Genomic DNA, 26,371 nt, shown 5'->3' on the forward strand with positions numbered 1-26,371 from the left:
TGCAAACGCAAACAAGACGTGTTTGCTTATTAATACCTTAAGCGTTGGACTTCTCACATAGTTGAGGTCCTATTTGTACATTTATTTGGAATTCTTATATCAAAATTTTGTATCTTCCTTTTTTGAAGATACCTAGAAGCACTTCTGAAACTTGTTGTAAATATGGCGTCATCGAAAAGCAATTTACAAATATCCCGAGTAATAAATTGTTTATTTTTCGAAGAAACAACAGCGAAGACTTCTGCAGAAATAGCTATGCTTGAGCTGAGGTACTAATGCCTTATATTCATTTTAAATACACCCTGGTTCCGATGGATTTTCCATTTTACAATTAATTCAATCAAACAAAAAATTATTGTTGCCCAAGAAAATTTGTCTTCAGGGCCTCAAAATTTGTGTTGGAAGATTGGACGGCATTCTGTGAAATAGGTTTAAGGGCGTACCAAAATAAACTACTTTGATAGAAACCATCTTTAAACTCTATTTTTGTAAACGGGCTCAGAAATTTGAAAATACGTTAAGTCTCATACCAGAAACGTGGAGTGTAAGTCAAGTTAAATTATCAAAGAAGCACGCACTCCCGAGGAGAATAACTGACCATTACGAATTGAGGTTGGGAAAGGAGGACTGATTTTACAATTCATTACTTATAATAAGTTCAAGGTTTTTCAACTTTGGAGTGGAGTTAACTTATTATCTACCAATTTTGCAAATATCGAATGGTGAATTTGGGCCACACTGAAAAAATTATTATAATGAAAGCACCATTTGCTTTTCTTAATCATATAAAAGTATTTCCTTCGTTTTATCAACTAACATCAAAGCGTTGTTTTTTTTTTAAATTTAAGAAGTGTTAAATATCCAAGGCTACTGAGATTTGAATAAGTTAAATTAAAAAGAACCTGCGATGCAATCCCTACTTAACTTCAAAAACTATGCAATTAATAATAAACTAAAGTTTATGGAATTTCCAAGACACTTCTGGTAATATATTTTTGTGAAAATATATCAATTTTATTTCACTTAAATTGTACTAAATTTTAAAAATAATATTTTGTTTAAAATAATAAAGTAAAGAAGTCAACCTTCTGATTTGTTTCGAAGACAATTAGAAAAAATAGTAGAAAAAATATTTGTACTTATTTGTTGCAAAATTTTCTGTAGGTTTTTATTTTTTTGAACATCTTAGCAGTTATCGAAAATGTCATTTTTCATAGTAAAGTGGTAAGCATTCTAAAGGTTCAGTTTTCAATGACTTTGGGGCATAATTCAGGCTGAATTTTGCCCATGGTATCGATTGTGTTGTATTTGAGGGCCGCGGTGATTTGCCACTTATTTGCATAGACCTGTGACTTAAGAAAGGTCCACAAGAAAGAGTCTAAATGTCACGATTGTGTCTTGAGCTGTGTGCTACGTAGCGCCATCCTGTTGAAGCTATATGTCAGGCCACAAAAGATATTGATCATCGAACTATAGCTATCACCGTTGAGGGTGATGGCCAGGAAAGCATCATTTTCGAAGAAGTACGGAACGACAGCAACTTTATTTGGATGCATTGCCACCTCAAAAATTTCGTGTGCATTGGTGTCGTCCGACAATTATGCTTATTCACGTACCCATTCATCCAAAAATGGGCCTCATCGCTAAAGATGATTTTTCAACTAAAATTCCAATTAGTGAACACACGATGCATGTTGCGTATGGTTGTTTGGTTTTATCTCCTGGTCAGTTGGATTTTGTCAAGTCCAGTCGTGATGAAAACTTTGCCATGTTCTGGTCTACGACAGGCTAAGTTCTTGTGAGCGACGCGTTATTGGCCGCCTCAGATTTTGATTCACTTTTTCACACCAAGCCTTAGATAGTTGACTTTAAAGGATGACCATGTACCCCATAAAAACGTCGCAACGCGTGCTGTCAAAATCAACTCGACCCTATTTTAAAAGCATTCATAAAATTATTAAGAATTAAGTACTTCCATTTCTGTTATTAAAATGTTCGAGTTCAAAATCTTATAAAATTATTGTTGAGGCACAAGCAGTTCATCAACCTATTATTGAATTCTATTAAACTCACATTTTGAATTCACTTAAAATCTATATTTAAATTAACTTTTAACTTAAAACTAAATTTATTTTCAATTTGATATTTTGAATGCTTAAACTTTAATTTAAATGTAAAACTTAAAGTCTTAACTTGAATTAAAACTTAAAACCTAAATTTAAAATAAAATTCTAAAATGTAAATAAAAAATCATTGCGATTATAGCTTAAAATGTCAAGATCCTAAACTCGTACTAAAATTCTTAACTTTTCAAATTTGCCGCCACTAAAAATCATCGGCCATCTTTTATTGTAACAAAAATGTACTAAAATTAAAAACAAGAAAGAAAAGAAGAAAATAGAAGAAGGATCTGGCATTTAAGCACAGACCACCGTACTATAAAGTTTAAATTGGTTTTGCGTTTTTCTTTACTCCACTTTCAAAAAAAAACTTTTAGATTGAAGTAAGTAAGTAAAAAATAATAGAATTATCTATTTGAATAATTATCAGTATAGGTTTGATAATCAGATCAACATTCGCGATTAAAATCTAAGCAGAGCGAGTAAAAAAAGCTTGGCTCGTACAGTTGCTTTAAAAATCATAACAATCTTGTAAAATACAAGGTCCGGCAAAAAAAACCTCTCATATTTGACGTTTATATTTAAATCTGTTTATAGATAAAATGGTAATGTTTAAAACTAAGTAATTATTTTATTTAATGTAATGGTAATAGTATTTAATTTAAAAAGTTCAATTAAATTTGTCTGTTAAATTGTTTATTTATTTGTCAATGCCTTTTCTAATATGGGAGATCTTTTTGCCGGACCGTTTATAAAAAATACAAATAAATTAAAGTGAACAGCATAATGTTTTTGCGCAATTCTTCAGACCAGTCAAAATTTTTTTAAACATTAAAAAAAAGTTTTGAATATTTTGAAAATCCTTTCTTTACATCAATAACAAAAAGGCTTTCATTCTCTTATTGGAAACTATGAAACTCTAAAGGTATGAATTTGAAAATTCGGCATAAATAAAATAAGCCTTATTATAATACTTTGGAATAATATGTGTTTCTTTAAATTATTTGTTTTATATTCGATTCTATGTCATATAATTTTCATAACATATTTTACTTTGCCACCTGACTGAAACGGCGTCACTCACATATCACATCACATGCGTTACGCCACTTGTAATGTTGATTGTTCTGTACTTTTTGTGGGTCGTATAGCATCAGTCGTCGTCGCTTCAACTTCAAAAAGATTGCACACCCAAAAACTTAGCTATAGCTTTTTACCTACCCCAATATGGCATTTTCAGATGAAAACTCGATATGATTTATGCATTATGCATGCTTCACCAGAGAGATACTCAAAAAGATTGTTTACAAAAATCAGGGCTGTCGAAGGAGTATACATGTTACTTTAAGAGAAAATTGGTGCTTTATTCTTGATTGTTGTTATATTTTATTCCATGCATTTTATATAATCTGTAAGTTTGCCTCAATCGACGTTTAACTCTATAACTGACTTTTAACAAATAAAATTTGAGGCTTGATTTCTAAACTAATATATTATAAACCTTTGTTTATTTTTTTTTTTTTACACAAATAAAAGAGTATCAATCATTTAAACCTCTTTCAATAATTGTAATGCTCGTAAAAACTGCCTTTTCTTCATACGACAGCCCTGTTTCAAGAGTCTTCTCCCGAGTTATGATTTAGAAATAAACACCATTAGATTGAATTACGCATCAAGCAAAGGACTGCGACTGCACATTGTATTAAGTAATTTTTTTGAAATGATGCGATGTGCGATGCGATACAAGAGGCAGAGAGATACATTTAACAGAGGTGTTGCATTGACGATCTGATTCGGATAGATAGTTTTGCTCGATTTATCTTTCCTCTGCTGACTGCCAATTGCGAAAATCGACACCAAAACATTCGAATAGAATTTCCAATACAAAAAATGGTTTAAAACAAAAAGCAATGCAACAATGACTAAAGATACTGTATCTATATTTCATCCAACCGCATCGAAATGGTATTTCCATTATTTAAAGTTAAGTTTTTGCTTGCACAGGATGGAGGCGGGAAGTTAGGTATTCTGAAAGGTGTTCATAAATATTGACGATTCTCAGGTGATTCTTCGACAGGTTGAATCTATCTTTATTTTGTGTGGGATTCTTTATGATTTGGAGCTAGGCGAGGTAATTAATCTTTTTTGCTATGGTGGTGTGTGGATGGTGTTTGGTTGATCTTTACATCTTTACATGAACGATGAACACATTTCTGTGATGTGATGGTTAGCTAATGATGATATAGGGTTTATCTTCTATTGCTAAAGTTGTGGGCACTCATGGCTATCGGCTGAGTGTATAAATGTATACTATTGATAAATCAAGAAGGTTAACTAAGGTATTTGAACTTCAATGTTTAGCTATTAGGTGTGAAAGATGAGAATGTTTCATAAATTTGAAAACATTTAAATACTATAATTAATGAACTAAGGTGCCGCTAATTTAACAATGGATAATCTGTTAGAATTCGTGTCTACAAGTTGGACAATCAAGGTATAATCTTAGATCAAACATCACATTATACAGCCAGCGGTCAGTGTACCTTGATGGTGGCCAAGCAAAAACCATTAAGAGAACCTTCTTTGTTTCACTTGACAGCTTGTTAAGTTTTTCTACTTAAAAACAACATGAACATCATCTTCATCAAGCATTTTCAGAAGTATTCTTAAAATACAAAAGGAAAATAAAGAAGTTAAATTATAAAGGTGATGTGATGACCATAGAGGTCACAGTAATTTAACTACAATAATCATTGTTGCATGTTTAAGCTTCATGTTTATTGAAATTATAATAAATATAATTCCAAGTACACGAGTACAATTGAATTTAATATATTTGAAATTGAACTTGGCCTAAAACCTAATGTGGTTAAATGCAAATTTCAATGTTTTAAGTCACACAAAACCGAAAATGATAAAATTATGAATTATTGAATGAATAATCGAAATCAACTGTGCACCTTTTCAACTAAATGAACAAAATAAGTACAGTTGAAGTTCAAAATTGGGGCGCACGTTAAAGTGCAAAAATTCAAAACTGTCGGACCAGGTGTTGCAAATGAATAGCCAAAGTGATGTATCTTAAAATCTTCTTAATACTATATGTACTAATTTTTCTTACGTTGTTGAACCATATATAACTTTCTTGGTTCGGTAGCGATGGCGCCCAACGTGAGGCCCATTTTGTTTTCCTGTACGTCAATGTTAACTTTTTTTCAAAGAAGAAAGACATTTTAAAATATATAATAATACTTATTGCAACGTTTTATACTCGAATCTAATATTCATAGAGAATTCAATTGAAACTTATTAAACCATAACAAATAGCCCTTATTCAATTGAATCCGTGATAATAAAAAAATATATATTGACTCATATATTCATGCTTCTTACCAGGTGCAAATAGTTATAGGCATTCGTAGCCTTTATTCATGGAAATTAAACCGAAAAGGTAAGACAACAATACTCAATGACTGTTAACGCGTATATTATAGGCAGGTACACAATCTTACTCTTATTATAGTTTTGTTCCACCTACGTTAACTACGACGACGACGAGCAACGTGAAGACCGAACGTGTTAAAGGTGGACACGCTACACTGTCGGAAAGTCGATAACCTTGACAATTTTCATATATGAATCTATATAGGAAATTTCATGGTCGATGATGCGTGAACGATAATAATGAGGGGGCTTGATATTTTACAAATGAAGACATGTACGAGTATAGTTAACTCCAATGTCACTCATTGTCATTGTTGTTTTTATTTGATGCCAATAAACTCTATTTGCTTCAGGTACATGAAATGTCTTCAGTTTCATCTTCCTACTTATCAATTGTTTATTATTTTTGTATCTTCATCATCATTCATCAACGCAAAGAAACTTAACTTTGTTTGCTTTTTTATCACATACACTTATTAAATGTACACATATGTACAAAAATGCAAATTATAATAAATGTGCATAGTAATAAAACCTTTTGAAAAGATTTATACGAACTTATTTTGCTATTTTAAGTCAGGAAACCACTTATCTACAATATACCTGGATGTATGTTTATCTTCTTCTCAGATTCTCAGCTAAGCAAATAATGGTAAACAAAGTTTTTATTATTTTCTTCGTGGTTGGCTGAAGATATACAACGATTAAACATTAAACAATGTATGATGGTCAGTTATGTGAAGTATAGAAATGTATATAATAATAAATAATGACAATTATTCACAGGTGAATCTTCTTCTTTTAAGAGGTGAATGTTAAGATTGCTTTGTTTGCTCATTAAATGTATGTAAGAAAATAAAACTCAATGGGAAAATTAATCACTAAGTTTTACGGTGATTTTTTAACATAAGGTACCTAACATTAAAAATATTCCATAATAGTCTATTGAATTTACCGGAATATGTAGGAAATGAGAAAAAAGAACTATTAAGGGTTTTATTATAAAATATAAAATTCTACTAAATTCAACGAAGCATTTCCTAGTGTTTGGTCACACTAGTAAATTTTTAAAATGTTAGGTTTGGTTTGAAAACAAACCCATTATGAACCGAATTTATTTACTTGGGATGTTTTGAATTGAATTGTTTGTAATAAGGTCCTCATCCTCATAATAGTTTTTTTGTGATTTTAAAAGTATCGGGCTGGAGTTCGACATCCGTCAAACTAAGTCGTTAAACCAATGTTTTTTCAGTTGAAAGTCTGACATTTATGAAAACGCATACAAATTGTTAAAGCTGACGACAAAATGTTGATTGTGCCACAGCCACACAGCTTCAAGAGGAGGTTATTTCACATAATCGTTCAACTACGGAATAAAAATTGCCAAAATTGTCAAGAAACTGGATGGGTTACAGATATTGTAAGGCCTGTGCATTATGGATGGTTTTTTACGTACCACTGATAATATCATTGCTGTAAGTGAAATTTCGATCTTAACGATGACCCAAATGTGCCGAATTAGGAATAAGAACTGTCTTACGGCACATTATGGCGTGTTTTGCATTTGGATCTACACCTATATCCATATAAAGTCCAGCTCACACAACAACTGAAGCCATCTGACCATTCACAATGTCGTAGATATGTCGAATGTTTTCTTGAACAAAAGGCGGTGAAAATCGATTTTTCGAACAAAATTTTCTTCAGTGGCGAAGCTCATTTCTCACTCGGTGGTTATGTTAATAAACAAACTGTCGTCGTATTGGTGTTCTAAAAATCCTCAAGTAATCAAAAAAATTCACTGTTTGGTGGGCTCTTTGGTCTGGAGGAGTGATTATACCTTACTTCTTCGAAAACAACGATGGAACGACTTTCATTGCCGTCAATTCGAAACATTATGGTCAATATGCCTGCTATTGAAAAGTACGACTTGGATAATATGCGGTTTCAAATAGACGGTGCCACATGCCACCCAGCTCGAATCAAAATGGCTTTATTGCAAGAAACATTTCCTGGCCGCGTAATTTCTCGTCGTAGCGTTATGAACTGGTAACCAACACCGCTGAATTTTCTTTGTAGGGCTACGCGAAAGGTCATGTTTATGCAGATGAACTTTTGACTCTTGTGCACTTAAAAACCAACATTCGTCAAGTTTGGGCTGAGATACCGCCCAATATGTGTGAAAAAGTGGTCGAAAATTACCCCAAAAGAAAAAGTCCTCAGACCTGTTAAGTCCGTTGGAAAATCATTAAGGGGCATAGGGCCTCTACTACGCCTACGCACCATCGTGTACGGTTTCCGGAGATGTGTTTTAGCTCCCTTCAACTCTTGCCTAGTGACGCTGAATCCGCCTGGATTGTCCTGCACCATGTGCTTTTCGGTCGTCCAGCTTGTCTTCCTTTTTGTGTGAGCGGATTTCACTGCATTGCTTCGCCTGCAGTGCAGTCGTTGCCTTTTCGAAGCGTATGTCCAATCCATTGCCACTTACGTCTTAGTATTATAGATTGTATAGGTTCCTGACCTTTCCTTCTATGAAGGACCTCATTTGATATGCGGTTTGGCTTGAAAATCCTTATGATGTTACGAAGACATCTATTCACGAATGTTTGCAGCTTTCTTGTTATGGCTGAAGTAACCTTTCAAGTGCAGCACCCATAAAGAAGCACAGATTCGACATTTGTGCGAAACAGTCGTAGCTTTGTTCTTATGCTGATAGATACTTCCAAGGTATTGAAAGCTCCCCACTTTTCCTACCGATTTCGATAAAATATTTATTTGAGAGGATGGTCGAGTTCCGAAGCTGATCATTTTTGTTTTGTCGGAATAAATTTTCAGCCCCACAACTTCTGCTTCTTCCTCCACATTTGATGTCATTTGATGGAGATCCATGATCCTATTATAGAGTAAGCAAACATCGTCCGCGTAATCCAAGTGCTTTAAATAGGATGCTGAACGCAGTACAGCGCTTATCACCAACAAAAACAATATTAGAGACAGAGAAGAATCGATGCTGTCAACAATTTGCATGATGGTTAATTAAATGAGGTGGTGTTTCACACGTTATACTATATATGTATTTTATTTACGTTTACTTTTGAAATCGCAGATTGCATAACCCTGTATATAGAAAAAATAGCTTTATTAATCTGAAAAATAAGATACAAAATTCCATAAAGCTCCGTGAAAGTATTGTACGTTCTTCCTTCAAAAAAAAATAATAAATAAATTGTAGTGAAGTAAAGAATTATAAAGGCTGAGTAAATTGTAGTTTAGAAATATTACTATACAAAATCGCATTTTTCAACAGAAACTGGCTTTTATTGCATTACATAGAAAACACCTCGATGTTTAACTTACCCTACTTTTTAATATCAAAATCAACTTCTTGCATACTTAATTCATATCAATATGTCAGTGAAAACATATTTTGACGTAATCATAAATATTCCATTAAAAAACTGCAAAAAAAAAAACAACAACCAACTTAAGACATCTTCTGAATAATAATTCATTTATAATTCTTACCTAACTAATACGAGTCTATATAATTCTATTGAAAATGTCATCAAAGTAATTCTAATAAATTAATTACATAACCAACATTAACCGGACGTATTATTATAAATGTAGGCAGTGGATACTTTGTCTACGTCATTTGTGCCTTGCAATTGAGGGTGTTAGAAGACTCTTCTTGATGACAAGGTAGTTAGGTATGAATAATAATTCAAGACACATCAAAAATTGCAAATTGTTTTAGTTTGCAAATTAATTAATCTTTTATTTCTTAGAGAATTTGCTAGGCAACAGGAACTCACGTAGTAGTTGTGTTTTTTAGCTCTCGTTGTCCATTTTGTTAAAGAGTGACACCTCACAACTTTGACGTCTTATTCTGTCCAACATAAGTTAAAAATAAGCATATGCCTTTAAAATACACGAAAATGTGTGAAATTAGTCATTTAATAGAATATTAGAAATTTTGTTTCATGCGAAAACTAAAACAAGGTTCGAAGAACAGCTCTTTTGTTTAGACCAAATTTAAAAAGAATAAACTAAACGAATTTCGTGATTCATGGGATTGAAAACCCCCCAACAGTCTTATATGAATAAAAATGGTTGGAAATTGGTTAGCTAAAAAGAGTTTTGAATCTTGAAACAACCATCCATCAGCGAGTTAATTGCATCCGTTTTTGTTAACATAATATTACTTTGTTACTTCCCCCATTGCAAATAGTTTCCGTTTTTTTTGTTTCGTTTTGTTAATTCTATTTGTCTAGAAAGAGGTTTCATTCCATAATGAATCCGTCTTCATAAGAACATGGTTATCACCAACACAATATTAGCATTTTTTATTTAAACGTATTTTTGTTTAAGAATTCAATCACGTATCGAAGATTATCTTCGTCTTGAAGTTGGCATTCAATGCGTAGTTTAAGGTGAAGAAGTACGGTTGCTTTGCGGTCTTTCTGCTTCAGACACTAAAAAAAAAGACAATAACTTTTTTATTTGAGCCTATTCAAAGAAGAACATCCATAAATTCTTTTCTTACTGCACTGAGGTACGTTGTGTTGTTTATACAAGAGAATAACTTACAATCAAAAAGAACGTTATTTTCATCCACAGACAGCAACAGAAAAAAAGACTACTTGATTAATTGTAACTGACATTGTGATTTAATCGCGAAAAAATACTGCTTATATGTATGAATGTATGATTCCAGAACATAACAATCAACAGTTGCACGATCTTTCCTCGCTACCACTTACCATCATAATAACCAACAACCAACCATCATCAGGAGTTGGACTCATTCTTTTTTGCTTATAGGTTGTGCTTGCTCACATTTTATGTTATGTTAGTACCTTCTTGCTAACTGGGGAATAATGCAGATAATAACTATGCCATTACAAAGTTCCAACTTCTATTTTTGTATTTTCCTTTGCTTGAAAGGGAATTCATATTTTTCTTTTTATCTAGATTGTGATGACAGATTAGATGGATTCTTAGAAATAAAATGTTTATCTTAGAAATGTTTATTCAAGAAAACATCTTAACAATTTTCTACATGTCACAGGCGCAAAGAATCACATACCGTTATTTTTATTTTTTAAACTTGGCATGAAATTCAAGCAAGTTCGTCCTCATAAATAAATCAAAAATGAAACACACTTTGGCTTTAAAGAAAAAGTCACCTTAACTTTATTTGGTATTTATAACTCCCACAAACAATGACTCATTAGTGTTTTTATTTTATTTTTTTGAATGTTAAAACTTTAAGTTAGCTCAGCGATTGTCGCTTAAAGTCGATAGCCTTGATTTTATTGGATCATTAAACTTGAACTGACTTAATTTAATTACTAACACACTAAATTTTTGTCTTGAGACATTGAATGCAAACTTATTTGGAGATGGTTTGCTTACAGACAATAAAACGTTTTTTTTTTAATTGTAAATCGTGTGACCTATAAAGTCATCAAAAAAAAGACAAAAAAAAGGTTTGTAATTAAGTTCAAAGAACAATTGTACTGGATTTAATTTTTAAAGTCGTTTCATTTTTACTTAATTTAGAAATTTTGATATAAATAAGCAGACAGCTGACCTTGAAATAAATTCTTTTACTAAATTTTGTTTATTAGTTTTTAAGGTGTGATAAAAGATGTGATGTGTGTTTAATTTCAAGGTCTTTTAGAATTCTACAGAACGTGATCGCGTTTTTACTGTTGTATTGATTAATGGCTTAAAAGGCTTTCTGGAGCCTAGTAAAGTCATTTTTATCATTGACTTTGGTAAGAAACTTCTATAGAAGAGAAGCACTTCCAATATTTTAGCTTTAACAATAACAATTGCTTAATTTTTCGTAATAAGCCAAATCAAGTTCATAGTTTGAAATCGGCCGAGAAATGTAGAATAGTTGTGAACAAAAATGTAGGTTTTTCCAATACGATGTTTCAATTGGATATTTAGAAATAACAATCATTTTTTAAGATGACTCAATCAAACTTTACTTACATTCAAAGCAAAAAGTATATCATCAAAAATTAAAAAAACAATACTAAGAAAACGACTGTTCCGGTATTGCAAGGAACTGATGGTTGAAGATACCACATCGCTGGTGATTGAGTTTCTAAGCTTGCAAAACCTTTAAACCTAGTTTTTTTGCAAAGCATTGAGTAATGTTGTTTGAAAAATGCTTAATTCTGACGATCGACGAAGAATAGAAAAGGGTGGGATGTCGTTAGCACTACAGGCTACAGTAGCAATTATCAAGTCCCAACATTGATTGAGATATTCTGTGACTCCAAAATTGTTACCATTTTTAGCAATAACATAGTTTTTACTTGTCAAAGGTTTAAGGATGACAGCTTCGAAAATAACAGCTGCCTACATGGTGGGTTGTTTAAAATGAAACCTCTTAATGGTTTATAAATAGTCCTCTATTACCTTAAACTTATACATTGAAATACTACAAAAACGCAACAATAACGATCCAAACACTATAGTTTTCTCGCCAAATGACAACATTTTTAAAATATAAAGACAATCTCATGTATCCATTACTTTTTTGATAATAAATGCATCAATTTAAAATAAAGACATCACAATCTAACTTACCACTTTTTTCTTTTTGTACATTTTCAGGACGATGGTGGAATTGAATTCTTCAACACAATTGTCCTCCAACCGCATTTGAAACTGGTCACAGATTTGGGACGTGGATATCATGTACGTTGTCGTTACAAGAGTCGCGATGCTGCTACCAACAACAAATGGCGTACATCGGCTTCCATATCAAAATATGCCGAAAATCCACAACCATTGCGCAGTGACGAAGAAGAACCAGAAGCCTACCGAAGAACCGCTGCTGCTGCTGGTGGTGGTGATCGTCGTGATTATGGACGTTCATTGGATAAATTCAGTGACTCCGAGGATAATATAGATGATGAAGAAAATACCATCAATGAACTACCAATGCCCGGTTGTCACATGAAGATCTACAACGAAGAGAAGCACATAGCTGAGAATGTGAAAATTGGTGACCCCTTGACGATTGTTATCAACATTGACAAACAGGATGTCTATGGACTTCATGTGACCGACTGTCTGGTACGTGACGGTCTCGGTTGGGGTGAACAGCGTCTTGTCGGCGAAGATGGGTATGTTATTTATTCATTCAAAACAAATATGTTTACAGTTTGAACGTCCGTCGTGACATGTGATTTTTATTTTCTTGTGTTTATTTAGATGTCCAATGGACAACGAGATAATGGGTCAGTTTAAGTATTCGGGTGACAGGTTGGCGGCCAACGTTACATTCCCAGCACACAAATTCCCTTACACAGCATCCGTGTACTATCAGTGCAATGTGAGGCTGTGCGCAGTCGAAGATCCAGACTGTCGAAAGGTAAATAAATATTTGAGGAATTCTCTTCGTAATGGAATGTTTGATGGAAAAAAAATGTCTCTTGATTTAGGCACCTGCGTGCGGAGAGAACGCCAAGCGACCCAAACGACAGGCTAACGGAAAAGACGACGAAGGTCTGCCGGCTACAATCGAAGTGTATTCAGGACTTTATGTTAATGAAAATGTCGATGTGTCAGAAAGCGATGACGATTCTGTTTTCAAGGAGAAGGTAAATATCTATAGAAGTTGAAGAAACCAATAAATTTGAACCTTATATCTTTTTAACCATACATTTTGTATCTTTTAGACCCTTGATGACGCTCTTTGTGTGTCACAACGTACTTTTGCCATTGCCATAGCAATCGCTGGTCTTGTCCTAATGTTGGCCGTGGTGGCTGCTGTCCTTTGCATCATGGCCCGCCGAAGAACAAAGACTGTCTCCAACTCAGGCAGCTCTATTTACAGTGGACCATACACGAATACAGCTTTCAGCCATAGCAGTTAGATAGTCACCATAATGTTGTAATAATTAAGGATTTTTAATTTACTTGAAACGAATTACTACTTTAGATTGTAGGAAGAAGTCCTATAATTTTATCTAGATTTTCAAAATTTTACAAACAATTTGGTGCATATGCTAAAAACAATATATCCTAAAACCTCTGCTCTAAGCTGAAAAAGGATATTCCAAAATTTATCTCAATTAAAAAACAACGAACACACGTCATGAATAAGAACAACAAAACCACAATGTCCTGGATATACACTTGAAAGTCTAACTTAAGTATACCAACAGGAATCTTTATTGTAAAAAAAACAACCCACGAAAGATGACGATAAATAATACACTTTAGTACCCTATAAACATTTAGTTTTAAGCATTAAATATAGATATTACTAGGCAATAAACATTATACCATTGCCTACTAATATCGCAGAGATGTTATAGAAAAAGTAAATTTAATCTTGCACATCTCTGGAATTTAATAATATAATTAATTTTATTATTCCTCATAACGTCCCATAGTATTAAAATGGTAAATAAAAATTACATCCACTCACGGTGATGGGTTGTTCTGCCTCTATTCTCCTCTTACCCCTTTGACATCTTTTTTTTATTTTTTGTTTAATTTAAATTAAAATTTAAATTTCTTCCTTATACTTTTTTGTTTTTGTATTACATTTAGGATACTTTTTGCCAAAGTTAATCCATTATTCTAATATTCTTTACAATATTTATATTGTATTTTATTTTACTTAGGATACTATTTTCAATCTTGTCATAATATTATTAACTATTTAATTATTTCTTTTTAGATAAATAAAAATATTTAAAATATAAAATATGTAAAATTATTTCAAGACCCTTTGAACACATCCGTCCGCATAAGTCATTATTATTATGTAAAAGTAGTTAAATTCAAAAAACAAAACAATTGGTTTAACTATTTTTTAAGAGAAAATATTTCTACAATACAAAATAATAACTATTATGAATCTACATAAATTAAAAAATGAAAATACTAGAATAATAAGAAAAAATCACATAAATAAAGAAAAGTCAACTTATATATAAAACTCTATACATAATGTACATTCTGTCAAATTTTGCACTGCTTCACAAAATCATTTTTCAAAAATTCACATTTATTTTCTAAAATATTTACATAATGATATTAATTTAATTAATAAATTTTAATGAAAACAAACGAAAATAATTAAAATGGATTTCTGGAGCTTTGCAATTTTGACATGTTTTGATAATTTTATAACTCGCAATTGAACCCTAAATCTAATATAAAAATGTAATGGGATCATGTGATTGAATTATTATTTTTGTGTTATAATAAGCTGATGATTGTAATATGTGAGGTTATTATCTTATGATGGGGTGCTTAAATAAAATAATTAAATAAAACAGAAAAATTATCAAATTAATTGTTTTTTTTTTTCGATTTCAAGGCTGTATTTTTTCTTTGTTTCTCAAACCATGTCATGTGGGAACGAGTTTAAAAAAATTAGTGCTGCTACCTACTACGCAAGTTATAGTATTTGCTCACTTTTCTTTCATAGTGGAACACTGTTGTTAGAAATTCTGAACAACTTGTAGCTGTTGTTGCTCGAAGTTGTCAGTAGGGTAATAAGCAAAGTTCTGGTAAAGTATTCCACATTCGTGTAGTGCGGCTAAAGAAAGAATTTCTGTACTTTACAGTACGTCCGAAATTGGACTCAAGGATAAACTTAGCATTCCTAGAAGAACAAGTAAGGTGGTTGAATTCTTTGAGAGAAGGAATGCAACTGACTATTTCATCAAAGCATTACTTATGAAAGTAGCGATAAAATAATGACAGACATACAACCTTACGACGATCCTCGAGAGATAAAAAAGTTTTGGTTAGGCAGCGGTTACTTATTATGTTTATGTACTCAAGCTTCGGACAACTATAGGTTTTACAAATTATAGCCAGATCAGGAGAGGCTAAAAACTTCTTGCACCATGTGAGAAAACCTAAACACTTAACAGAATTTTTGTAAATATATGGTCACTCCACAACAAGTTGTTTGTAATGCACATGCCTAAGACAGAAAGCCGTTTAATATCCTCGATGTAAGTATCACTCATTGGTTTTGGGGGAGGGTTACGCTTTTGCAACATAAAGCAGCATTGTGTTTTTGAAGCATTAAATTCTACATGGTTTTTGATTCCCCATAAAACAATGGTGTTAACCCGCAAATGTGCAATGGTTCCACTGTTCGGTGAGATAAACCATGAGATCACCAGTGGATTGGTACGAAAACCATACTGCCGGTCACTAAGAAGTTCTTGTTCTTCAAGATATTTCTTAAGCTAAAAATTAATCAGACTTTCCATGACATGAAAAAATAGAGACGTAAGTGAAATTTTAAATGGGGGAGAAGGATTCACGTTTTTAAGGGACAGGCTTGACAAATGCTATTTTCCATCCACTCGGAAAGAGACCAGTGGAATAGGACAGATGGAAAAGATGGGTTTGCCAGCGTTGAAGAACGCCTCTTCAGAACAATAGTGGGTATACTATCCGTTCTAGCGGATTTGTAAATGACAAGATCTTTTAGTACTTATGCAAGTGTACGAGTGAGAAAGAAGATTCGTCCCATATCAGGGTATGTGTTATCCCGAAATTTCTCAAAATGGAAAGTTTTTCCTATACGACTACAAAAGAGCACACAGACAATTTTAATTATTAAATGAAGAACAATACTATAAAACAAGTATAAAAGCCCACCAAGGCTTAAAACCCCATCCCGACTACCCACTATCAAGTGCCGATTGAAGCCACCAAAACTGGTTCTCCTGCTTCACCCTATCAGTTCTGTCCCGTTCGGACTCAACCCTACTGAAACGAAGGAGTTCTGCTCCGCCTTGTGCCATGACGTCCCGATTGTACAGGAGTCGCCTATCCACGGTTCTTCGGCTGACATTTGTAGATTATAGCGGAACTGCCAATCTATCCTTATCAGACCGCATCTATCTTAAAAGAGGAATGCTTCTGGTGGAAGGAAGCCCCTTAAGCGTGCACTCTCAAAATACTTGTCGTTCGAATAGAACGCCCCGAAAAATGTGACCTCGACTGAGTTTTATCACGAAATTGCCAATTCTGTTGATTCGAGCCCCGTTGTATAGGACCTCGTTGGAATAGTGATTCGGCTGTTCGATATAAGCCGGTACAGCGTCGTAAACACTGCCGTTTGAACACTCGAAACTTCTCCATCTGGGAAAAAGTAACGTTAAACCACACAGAACAACCATAAACGATCATCGGCCGTATGAGGGCCATGTAGCAAATTACCTTCACTCTGGAATCAAGCCGACTGCTAAAAAATAGCCGTTTCGTCAGAGCGAAGGGAGCCTTTTGGCCCTAGCCAGAGCAGCATTTATATGTCTGTCGAAATATGAATACTCATCTAACCAGATATCGAGGTACTTCACTACACTTTTGCTCGCTAATCGCTGCCCGTGAAGATCAACGATGACGATCTTGCGCCAAATCTTACACATATCCCTCGTGGCATTAACCAACGGAGTCCGGAACAGAATTGTCCCCCACTTATAGACATTTATTTTCAGTTTCCAGTCGTCACAATATCGCTGAATCTTTTATCGAAATCACGCTGCAAGAGAATTCTAATAACCTCAACCTTTCGGGCCGTTCTGTACGCAATTAAATCGTCGGCGTACGCAATTGCCTTTGTAAGACTACCTATCAGATCGCTGGTGTAAATGCTAGAGAGAATCGGCGAATTCACCGCTCCCTGTTGAAGAACATTTTTAATTGAGAAAGAGTCTCTAACCTTACGGTGTCAAAGGCCTTTTCCAAATCAACCAGAAAAGCACCTGTACATTGTTGATTTATTTCATTGGATATCAGAAACGAGTTTAGAAATGAAGAACAATATTTATTCTCTCAGTCAATGCTCCATTTTTACCAACCTTAGCTGTCGAATTGTTAAATCAGGCTTGCCAACACAAATCAGGAAAGTAAATTTTAGTTTGCATTCAAAAACCACCTAAATGAATCCTATTTTATTATTTTCATTTTGACATACATATGTATTTAATCTTAATCACATAAAATAATACAAATATTTAGAATTTTAACAAAGTGACAGCTACATCCTTTTGACAGTTGTTCAATTTTGGTTTAAGGTTCGTAGGTATGGTTTTAAAGTCATATACATAAGTCGAGATTTATTATTAAAATCCAATCCTGATCAGACCAAGAAAATAAAAAAGTTTGGATCAAAATATTTGTTGACGTTTAGATCGGAGCTGCTTCGATATTTTGTTCAACGTTCGTTTTCGTTTTTTTTTTTGGAAAATTGATTCCTATGGCGTTGTCTAAAATAAATTTGTCTCTAATTATTTATTTTTATTTCACGAACTTATGTTTTGTTTTGTAAAATATTTCCATTTCATTGCATTTCATACAAAATAAATAAATATATAATAATGTCATTAAATAAATGAAAGAGATGATGTGGAAACTCTATTTTTATTGAATGAGTTGAAAATGATACCAAACTGTCAAAGACAAATTATCACCTGGTGTGAAGTAGTAAAACTAATTTTTGGATCATTACGTGCGTTTTGTTCGCATTTCATATATAGTAAAGTGAGAAATTCTCAACAAAACGATCCGCAGTGGCCAGATTTTTGTATTTAAAAATTGGTACAACTGAAAGAAGATCTGTCAAAATAATAATAGAAAAATTCAAAAAGGGGGTTTGTTCGTAGACTACTACATTAACATGTGGTGTTGAAGCGAGCTTGAAGCTCGCCTCAAATCTTTATATACCTAAATCGAGTTGAGATTTATCTATTATAAACTGATATAAACCTTTTTTGGAAACATAGCAAAACATAAATATCTTTTCTATTGTTTTTTCTTGCAAAATAAGCCCAGTTAGTCCATTTTCACTTACAAAACTAAATAATATCAACAGTAATAGATTCGTTTTTTCCGCAATGGAAAACACACATGATTCCAAATGCACAATTACCAACGAACGCAGCCATCGAGATACAAATGCAATATCAATCGTACCAACATTTGAGAACGAAATCACATAAGATAGATTCGAGGCTCGTATAAATGTCAAAAACCTATCCATAGTGAGATTCTACTCTAACTTTTATCGGTGTTATTCTCACTATGGATATTGTTTTTGTTATTCGTGTAAAATCCTACTTTACTATGGATAGATTTCCCAACAAAACACGGGTATTGAAATATACACAAGCTTAAAGCAGGTTATCGCTTTCTTGTGGTTGCGCAAATAAATAGATGATCTGATCTGATCTGGATCACGTTGAAAATAAAACAGGGATATAATGTGCATATGTACCTTCTAGAAACTCAGTTGTGCCTTCAAAACTGGTGATCCGGATAAAATGCTAAACCACGATTGTCTCCTCATTACTTAAAAATACATCACAAGCATTGTAAAACATAGAATCATTTAGAGGCGCAGTGTAAATTTCACAAATGTACGGAAGCTTCTGATCACAATCAACTGTCATCCACGTAATTTCCTTCGTTACAGCTACACAGCTTGAATTTGCAAAACTTCCACTAAAATAGGAAAACATATTTTTACACTTAACTTTCAACTTAAGAAGGAAATTACTCAAAGTTTAAGAATTTACTTAATCTTAGGGTGTCCTGGCGCCCAAGCTCGATATAAAAAACAACTCAATTCTTCGTTTTCATTTGTTTTGAACATTCCATTTGGATGCTTATAAGTGAAGTTCAAGCCAACATAAGCCAATTTCGATGATCCATTTTTGAAATTAGAATCTTGCAAGATTTTTGATAGAGCAATAGTTCGTTTTTCCGAAGCAACGTGAGCTAAAGTTCCATTGGTGGTATTTTTACAAAATGTATAAGCTGTTTCGTAGTTTTCTTTCGAAAAATTTAAACTAAATATTCCGACTTCTGGCACACAAATGAAATTGTTCGGACCTTGGGAGGAACATTAAAAACAATTCACTTTCTTATAGAAATAAAAGTGATAGGGTCTTACCTGGCGGGTTTCCATATAAACTGTAATAATCAAAACGACTGTCATTTGTCATTGTTGTAAAAGCTGAACTCTCAGGACATTGTAATGCATGACAGTTGAAGAATTCTTCTGGTTGATCGAAAAAGTGTCGCCTCTCATCACGTCTACGAAAACTAAAGTTGGAGTCTTATTGTAAGATAAGAAAAAGAAGATTATTTTGATAGAATATAGGAGTATATCTTTACTTACTGTTTTTCTCATTTTGTTCAAATAAATTCGATTTCATACCCCGAAGTGGTGAATAATTGAGAGCTAGGGCCTTAACTCGTTTTGCTATCTTAAAACACTCCTCCAATGAATCAACATTTTCAAAATCAATCATATTTTGTTCAGACCGCTGACATCGTTTTATCAAATGAAATGTTCTAGGAGGCTCTTGGATACAATAAGTTTCACATAGAACTATGTAAAGCAAACAACATACAAGAGATTTATAAAACTGCATATCTTCAAATTTAAACATAACTTTATAACATACAAAATAATGCATGTGTAGCTCAGTTTTTATACGAAAAAATAGACACGCACATAAACTTCGCAAACATTTTAAAAGACATTTTGGTTGCATGTTGTGTCAAAGAAATTAAATGACAAGTTGTTGTAATAACTTTTTTGAAGACTTATTTATGCTAGCATTGATAATTTAATCTATTACTATTCCAACTTCTATAATGCATTGATGTAAGACCGTTAAGCCGAAGCAGTCAGTGTTGGCAATTGCAATAGAAACATTGGGAGTCAACGACGGTGTTGGTCGCAATTCTTGATATTTTTGGGGTATTTTTAACCTTTTTGTTTTTTGGTTCAGCAGCTTCTTTAGTTAACTGGCCTTTGGGTAATAAAGCATATTGGACGATTTGTCTCCCATGAAAAAGTACCTATAGGAGGATTGAAATATATAAAATAAATAGAAAAATCGTTTCATTTTATGTAACGAATCATTTAATTCACTCGTATTGTATGTAAACATTAAAAATGTACCTACATATGTATGTACATTTCTTTTTTTTAAATATATGTAAGTGTGTATATTTTGTCTACATACAAAGCAAGCATTGGATACCCAGGATATTCATTAACAATTTCTTTGGTAGTTTCCATGGAGTACTTTTTAAATGAATCGATGTTGATAGCAAAGCAAGAAGCCAAAGTTTTCAAAATCACGACACATTTCTTCTAAATTGACTTTTTGATTCCGGTAATCTCTGATGAAAGTTTGCAAAAAACTTTCGAGCAGTGTTTCCATCATTAGAGTTACCTCCACCCTGTTTTGGTTTATCAATAATAAGGCCGGTTTCCTCCCTGAATTCATTTTGAGTTTTCTGCCTTTCAAAGAGTGGCTTTTCATGTGGGCCCGTTCGCCATATTTTGAATTCAGTGCGATACGCAAGATGAATAAAAAATTCAAAAAAACGTATCCACGCATGTAATGGAGATATGCCAAATTCCAAGCTTTCTGTGTTAATTGTTTTTTGCAAGGAACTTTGAATGTCGTTCATTGTAGACGGTTTAGCTCCACAAATATAGAATACCTGTTGGGATAGGTTATCTGTCAAAGCGTTGCAAACCTTTTCATCCACCATTGTAAGCTTTAATTCATGTTGCACAAACACCATGGTATCGAGAGATGCAACAAAAGTGCTTGACAATTTTCTGATTTGAATTTAAATGTACAACTGCTTATCTCTGCACAACTCTGCTGTTTCTTTTTTCAGCTGGAAACGCACTGGTCTGCAATATCTTGTATATCCTGGTCGGGGATTCTGCTATACAATTTTCCGTACCTCCAAGAAATATTTCAGCTGATGAATCGCATGTTTTAATTTCCTTTTGGATCCGGATAACATTCTTTCTTTGCCTTAAGCAACTTTCCATACGATAGGAATGCATCTTCATCCGCCCTTTTATTGACGACACTTCGAATGATTTGGTACTGCTTTTTGGAAAGCTTAGCTTCAACCAATATTGCTAAAGCACGTTAAGTGCTTTTTTTGTGTGTTGCCTTACAATTTTGAAAAGTAGAAGCTATATCTGGATCAATTGAAGCAATACTTGCAATGCGTCACCTTTTTGTCCGGGATGAACTTTCAAGAAAGCATTTTTTGGGCTACCTTGTTGAGTTCTATTGGAACATGGATCATTATCGTTGGGCCTGAAATCTTCATTGGAATTAAGCCAATCTTCATTCTTAGTTAAGAAATAACAGTCATTTCTTGACTTGCACAGGCTGTTGATCTTTTTTTCTATATCATTATATTGTTCCAAGTTGTAGATTTCAATAAAAGCGTTCATCGTTTCTTTATATTCGGTAGCATATCCTACCTTCTTCAAGTCACGCCAAACATTAAATAAATCACAACGTTTAATAAATTAAACTTGGCTCAAAAATTATATAAAAACGAAATTTCTCTGCGTAATTTTGACATTTAGCAAAAAAAGGTCTATATGCCCAAATAGGTAATGAAATAACCGAAATAAAAATGTGTCTCTTATAAGGGGAAAATAGGAGACATAGAAGTTATTCAAAAGTGATAAAAAAAAGTGATAAGCTCACACATTGAATAGTGGTTTTAACATAAAACTGCCGAAATTGAAAGAAAACAATTTGGAGAAATAACTAATTTGGGATTAAAATGTTCCGTTGTTATAGATAACATTTTCAAAAAAAAAATGAAACAACTTTGACCTTGAGTTTTCGACTTTTGGACTGCGACGGTTTTAAATTGATACCAGATACATGAACCTTGAAAAATGGTTGAACCTCAATGTCCGTGAAATAAAACAAAAATAGTTCTTTGTTTTTAAATCTGTCTTGAGGCAATTCTTGCTTTAAAAAAAGTTGTGACCAATTTAAACCCAACTGTTAAAAATTAAAAACAAACTTTTTGATGTTTAAATTCAAAACTGAATAATACATAAACAATTTTGCTAAACAAAAATAGAAATCAGAATACAGTGCCTGATTATCAGGTTCGCAGTATATCGTTTTGGTAGCGCGTTTGCCATTTTTCAATTATTGCTTTTGCTTTCGTCTTCTCCGTTTTGAATTCGACCAATTAACGAATTTAAAATGTCATAATGTTTGCTGGCGAGTTGAAATCTGACAGCTTTTTTTGGCGCATTCACAAGCGAAAGAGTGTTTGAAGGGAGATCCCGAGGAAGATTTGCTTCTCAGTAGTCTCCTGGACAATCTACAATCTACTACATTAACATGTGGTGTTGAAGCGAGCTTGAAGATAACCTCAATTTTATATATACCTGAATCGAGTTGAAATGAGCTTGATTCAACTCGAATCTCGTCGAGTCAAAATTTGTGAAGAAAAACCTGTATGGAGGAGTTGTATTTACAGATAGTTCATTATGGTCTTGTTATTTGCATGTTTGTGTACAAAAAATGGACATGGAGTAGGTATTCTTAAATCAAACTAACTTACTTGCACTTCATAAGAAACACCATATTCATTTTCGAAAGTGCTGTCAAACATTTTTAAATCTTCTTGTGCGGTGGAAAAACAAAAAAGATTTATTTAATTTTAACTGAGATAAACCTTTAGTGGAAACATAGCAAAACTTAATTATCTCTTCTATTGTTTTCTCTTGCAAAATAAGCTCAGTTATTCCATTTTCAAATCAAAACTAAATAATATCAACAGTAATAGATTATTTTTTTTTCCCAGCGGAAAACACACATGATTCTAAATGCACAACTACTCAACGAACACAGCCATCGAGATACAAATGCAATATTAATCGTACCAACATTTGAGAACGAAATCTAAACGTCAAAAACCCATCCATAGTAAGATTCTACTTTAACTTTTATCGGTTTATATGGATATTGTTTTTGTTATTCGTGTAAAATCCTACTATACTATGGATAGTATAAAAAACACGGGTAGTTCAATTGAATACATCACCGCAAATTTTACAAATTCAATCAAAACAAAACAAAATTTTTAGAAAGCTGTCAAACCAAAAGTGTCAAATCACTGAAATATAGGAAGAACTATTTTCGGTCCGCCACGAGTTCGTTCATAAGAAAATACGAAGCGAGTCGAATTTGAACGGTCGAATTGAAAACGATCATCCGCGAACCTCATAACCATGTCCCAGGTTGTAAACGCTACATTTTATTGAACTGATAGGACTATGTATATACATACATAGATATGTACTTATCCCATAAACTATTGTTATCGAAAGAAAAAGATGCGATTATTAAGTTTGTTTTGATTTAGGTGCTAACTTACGAAAATGTTACGGTACAATTAATTGTAACCTTGTATTTTCTATAGCAAATTATAAATACAAAATGGAGAATTAGCCACATGCTCAGATTTTAATTTGAAAAGTGATGTGCTAACTTGACAGATGTCAACAATTTAAAATTGTACAAAAATTTAACCAATAAATTTTGTTAGATAGCATTTATTTTTGTTTCAATTCATATACTAAGTAATTCTAAAGACTATTAATTTTTATTAAAAATATTCAATCGTTCCTAAAAATGATATTGTTAAAATGGCATCCACACTCGTTCACGCAAAAGCGGCCCCTTATTACAAATTTATCCATGACCGAATGCAGTGTTGACCAAATTAAAAGGAATTATCTAGCCTTTCGAAATACCAATCACCGTTTTTTTTTAAGTTTGAGCCGACCATGAACGACAGGTAAAGAAGTTGAAATTATCTTGCATTATAAGTTGCAACTTTTGGCTAAACGTGGAAACAAATTTCTTGTGGAAATGCTTGGATTGTCGTTTATAGTAGAAGCTACTGCAGTCATTCGGCAGATCCAGACGACATAAGGGACTTGAAAGTAACGCAAGTTTCTAGCATCCGATTGGCCAACTGTCAAAAAATTAGCTTCTAATTAAGGCAATTTTATTGGAAAGTTTATCAAGGAAAATCTCCCTTACTATTAAGTCAAGTTAACTTATGTCAAAATGACAATTTTTCATTTTTTTTTTTCATTCAACTGAAAGATAAAAATCATTACTCTATGATTTATTTATTTTCTGCACAACTTCATTTAATGATTTCTGTAAAAAGCTTCTTTTTAAATTTGGAAAAGAAATACATAATTATGTAATATTTCTTTACAATACAAAATACAAATCGTGATGGACTTTTAGCTTGCATAAGGAGTGTTTTGTAGACAATAATGAATTTGGCAGTTGTTGTACAATGAATTTAAGGTAGAGGTTTGTGAAGTAAAGTTCTGAATTTGAAATTCATGACACTAGAAAAACTAGCTAGTTGCCTTGGTCAAAATTTAAGTTCAAATAATGAAGTTAGCTACAAATGAAGCCTCTTACGTTATCTGAATCTGCCCATCGTTTTTGGAATCCCAACAGAAGAAAATTGGATGGTGACTCCTTTGGCTGACTCTCCCACTATCGGAGCTATTGAACGATTGGAGGAGTGCCGCTAAACGTGCATCTAAACTATCTTTAAACACGAATTATTTACGCTAATATGTAATAGCGTGCCACAACTCAGATGCGAGTTTTCTCTCGAGTCAATTTTTAGTAATTTTAAAGATCATTGATGTTGTAGCACGATTCATTAACTAATTTTTTATCAAAATTTGTTACTGCTTTTGTTAGAGCAACCAGCTTCATCTAACATTTTATTTGTTTGCAATATTTTTCCCCACAATTTGTGTGAGCTTTTTACGCAGAGTACTTAATTTAGATTAGGTTAAAGTGGCTGTCCATTATGAAATCGGACACACTTAGCCCACTTGTAATACCACATGAATCTTGAGGCTTCCTCCTAAGGAACAAGTTTGAGTCCCTTACGAAACGTGAGAGGCTGATATGATTTCGTTTAGATCGTTAAAGAAGAAATCTCCTAGGTAATTCTTGCATTCTTCATCTAAAGCAGGGCATGTGAAGATCCTCTTCCTCGTCCATACAGCTTCTGCAAAAGTCATTTGAGAATACACCTAGCAGCAGCGTGGCGTTTAACACCTATTATCGAGCTTATATGCGATCTACTTAAAGATAGCAAGCACCTTGATCGCTTTAATTCTAGTGTTAACCAAATGTTATGTGTGTCCTGACACGTGGTGATGTTGCTCCACCTGGTGTTTACCTTCTTCATAGCGTCTTGCATTGGCAACAGTTTACAATTAGCGATTGGTATGCCAGTGTTTGCCAATCGTGGTAGGATGGGCTGCACTGTACCGTTCCTGGCGAGTTCATCTGCCTTACAGTTTCCTGGAATGTCTCTATGGCCCGGCACCCAGCAAAGGTGAATATCAAATTGTGGATATATGGACTGTCATAAAATTTGTAGAGACAGAGTCTAGAGATTTTATAGCTGCCAGACTACGGATATCAGATGTTGATATCACGTTTTCTTTAAGCCAGGACAAGACTTCTTTTATCGACAAAAAATCCACCTGGAACACGTTACAATGATTGGAAAGGCGGAATGAGAGACTTAATTTCAGTCGTTCAGAGTACACACCTCCACCATTTTTGAACCATCTGTATAAAAATGGATTGACTCGTCTTCCAAGTACTTGGTAAGTACAAATTTTGCATTAGTGTTTCCGAGCTCGTTGAAAAATAAAATATTCAGGAACTTCGCTGTATGAAAAAAGCAATCCGAGTTCAACTATTTACGTTCTGTTTAGAGCTAAAAAAGAAAACCTAAAACGTCTTTTTTTTACAAAGAACCTCGAACACATTTATTAAAAACTTATATACAATCGAACTTGGAAACAAAAATGACCTGTTTTCTGCTTTAGTTTTCGATATCATGGATTATGACGTTTAATAGAGAAGCCTACA

General features: G+C 33.2%; 2 protein-coding genes across 3 annotated transcripts in view; one reads left to right on the forward strand and one right to left on the reverse strand.

The window, feature by feature from the left end:
• LOC129949065 (cuticlin-4) overlaps positions 1–14,897 on the forward strand; it is a 77,762-nt gene extending 62,865 nt beyond the window's left edge. For both annotated transcript variants that reach the window (XM_056060289.1, XM_056060288.1), the window contains exons 6-9: positions 12,201–12,715; positions 12,804–12,963; positions 13,034–13,192; positions 13,271–14,897. In XM_056060289.1, coding sequence (XP_055916264.1) covers positions 12,201–12,715; positions 12,804–12,963; positions 13,034–13,192; positions 13,271–13,468 — 1,032 coding nt within the window. In that variant the 3' untranslated portion in view covers positions 13,469–14,897. The remainder of the gene's footprint in view (positions 1–12,200; positions 12,716–12,803; positions 12,964–13,033; positions 13,193–13,270) is intronic.
• A 3,085-nt stretch (positions 14,898–17,982) lies between these two features.
• On the reverse strand, positions 17,983–20,033 carry LOC129951179 (uncharacterized). Its single transcript, XM_056063208.1, has 4 exons — positions 19,756–20,033; positions 19,528–19,692; positions 19,151–19,466; positions 17,983–19,076 (listed from the first exon to the last, which is right to left on the reverse strand). Exons 1-4 carry the CDS (start codon positions 20,027–20,029, stop codon positions 18,899–18,901), a joined length of 933 nt encoding a protein of 310 aa, XP_055919183.1. The 5' UTR covers positions 20,030–20,033; the 3' UTR covers positions 17,983–18,898.
• Positions 20,034–26,371: the final 6,338 nt, after the last annotated feature.

This window comes from Eupeodes corollae, chromosome 3, assembly GCF_945859685.1.
Source record: "Eupeodes corollae chromosome 3, idEupCoro1.1, whole genome shotgun sequence".
In the NCBI taxonomy this organism is placed as follows: Eukaryota; Metazoa; Arthropoda; class Insecta; order Diptera; family Syrphidae; genus Eupeodes; species Eupeodes corollae.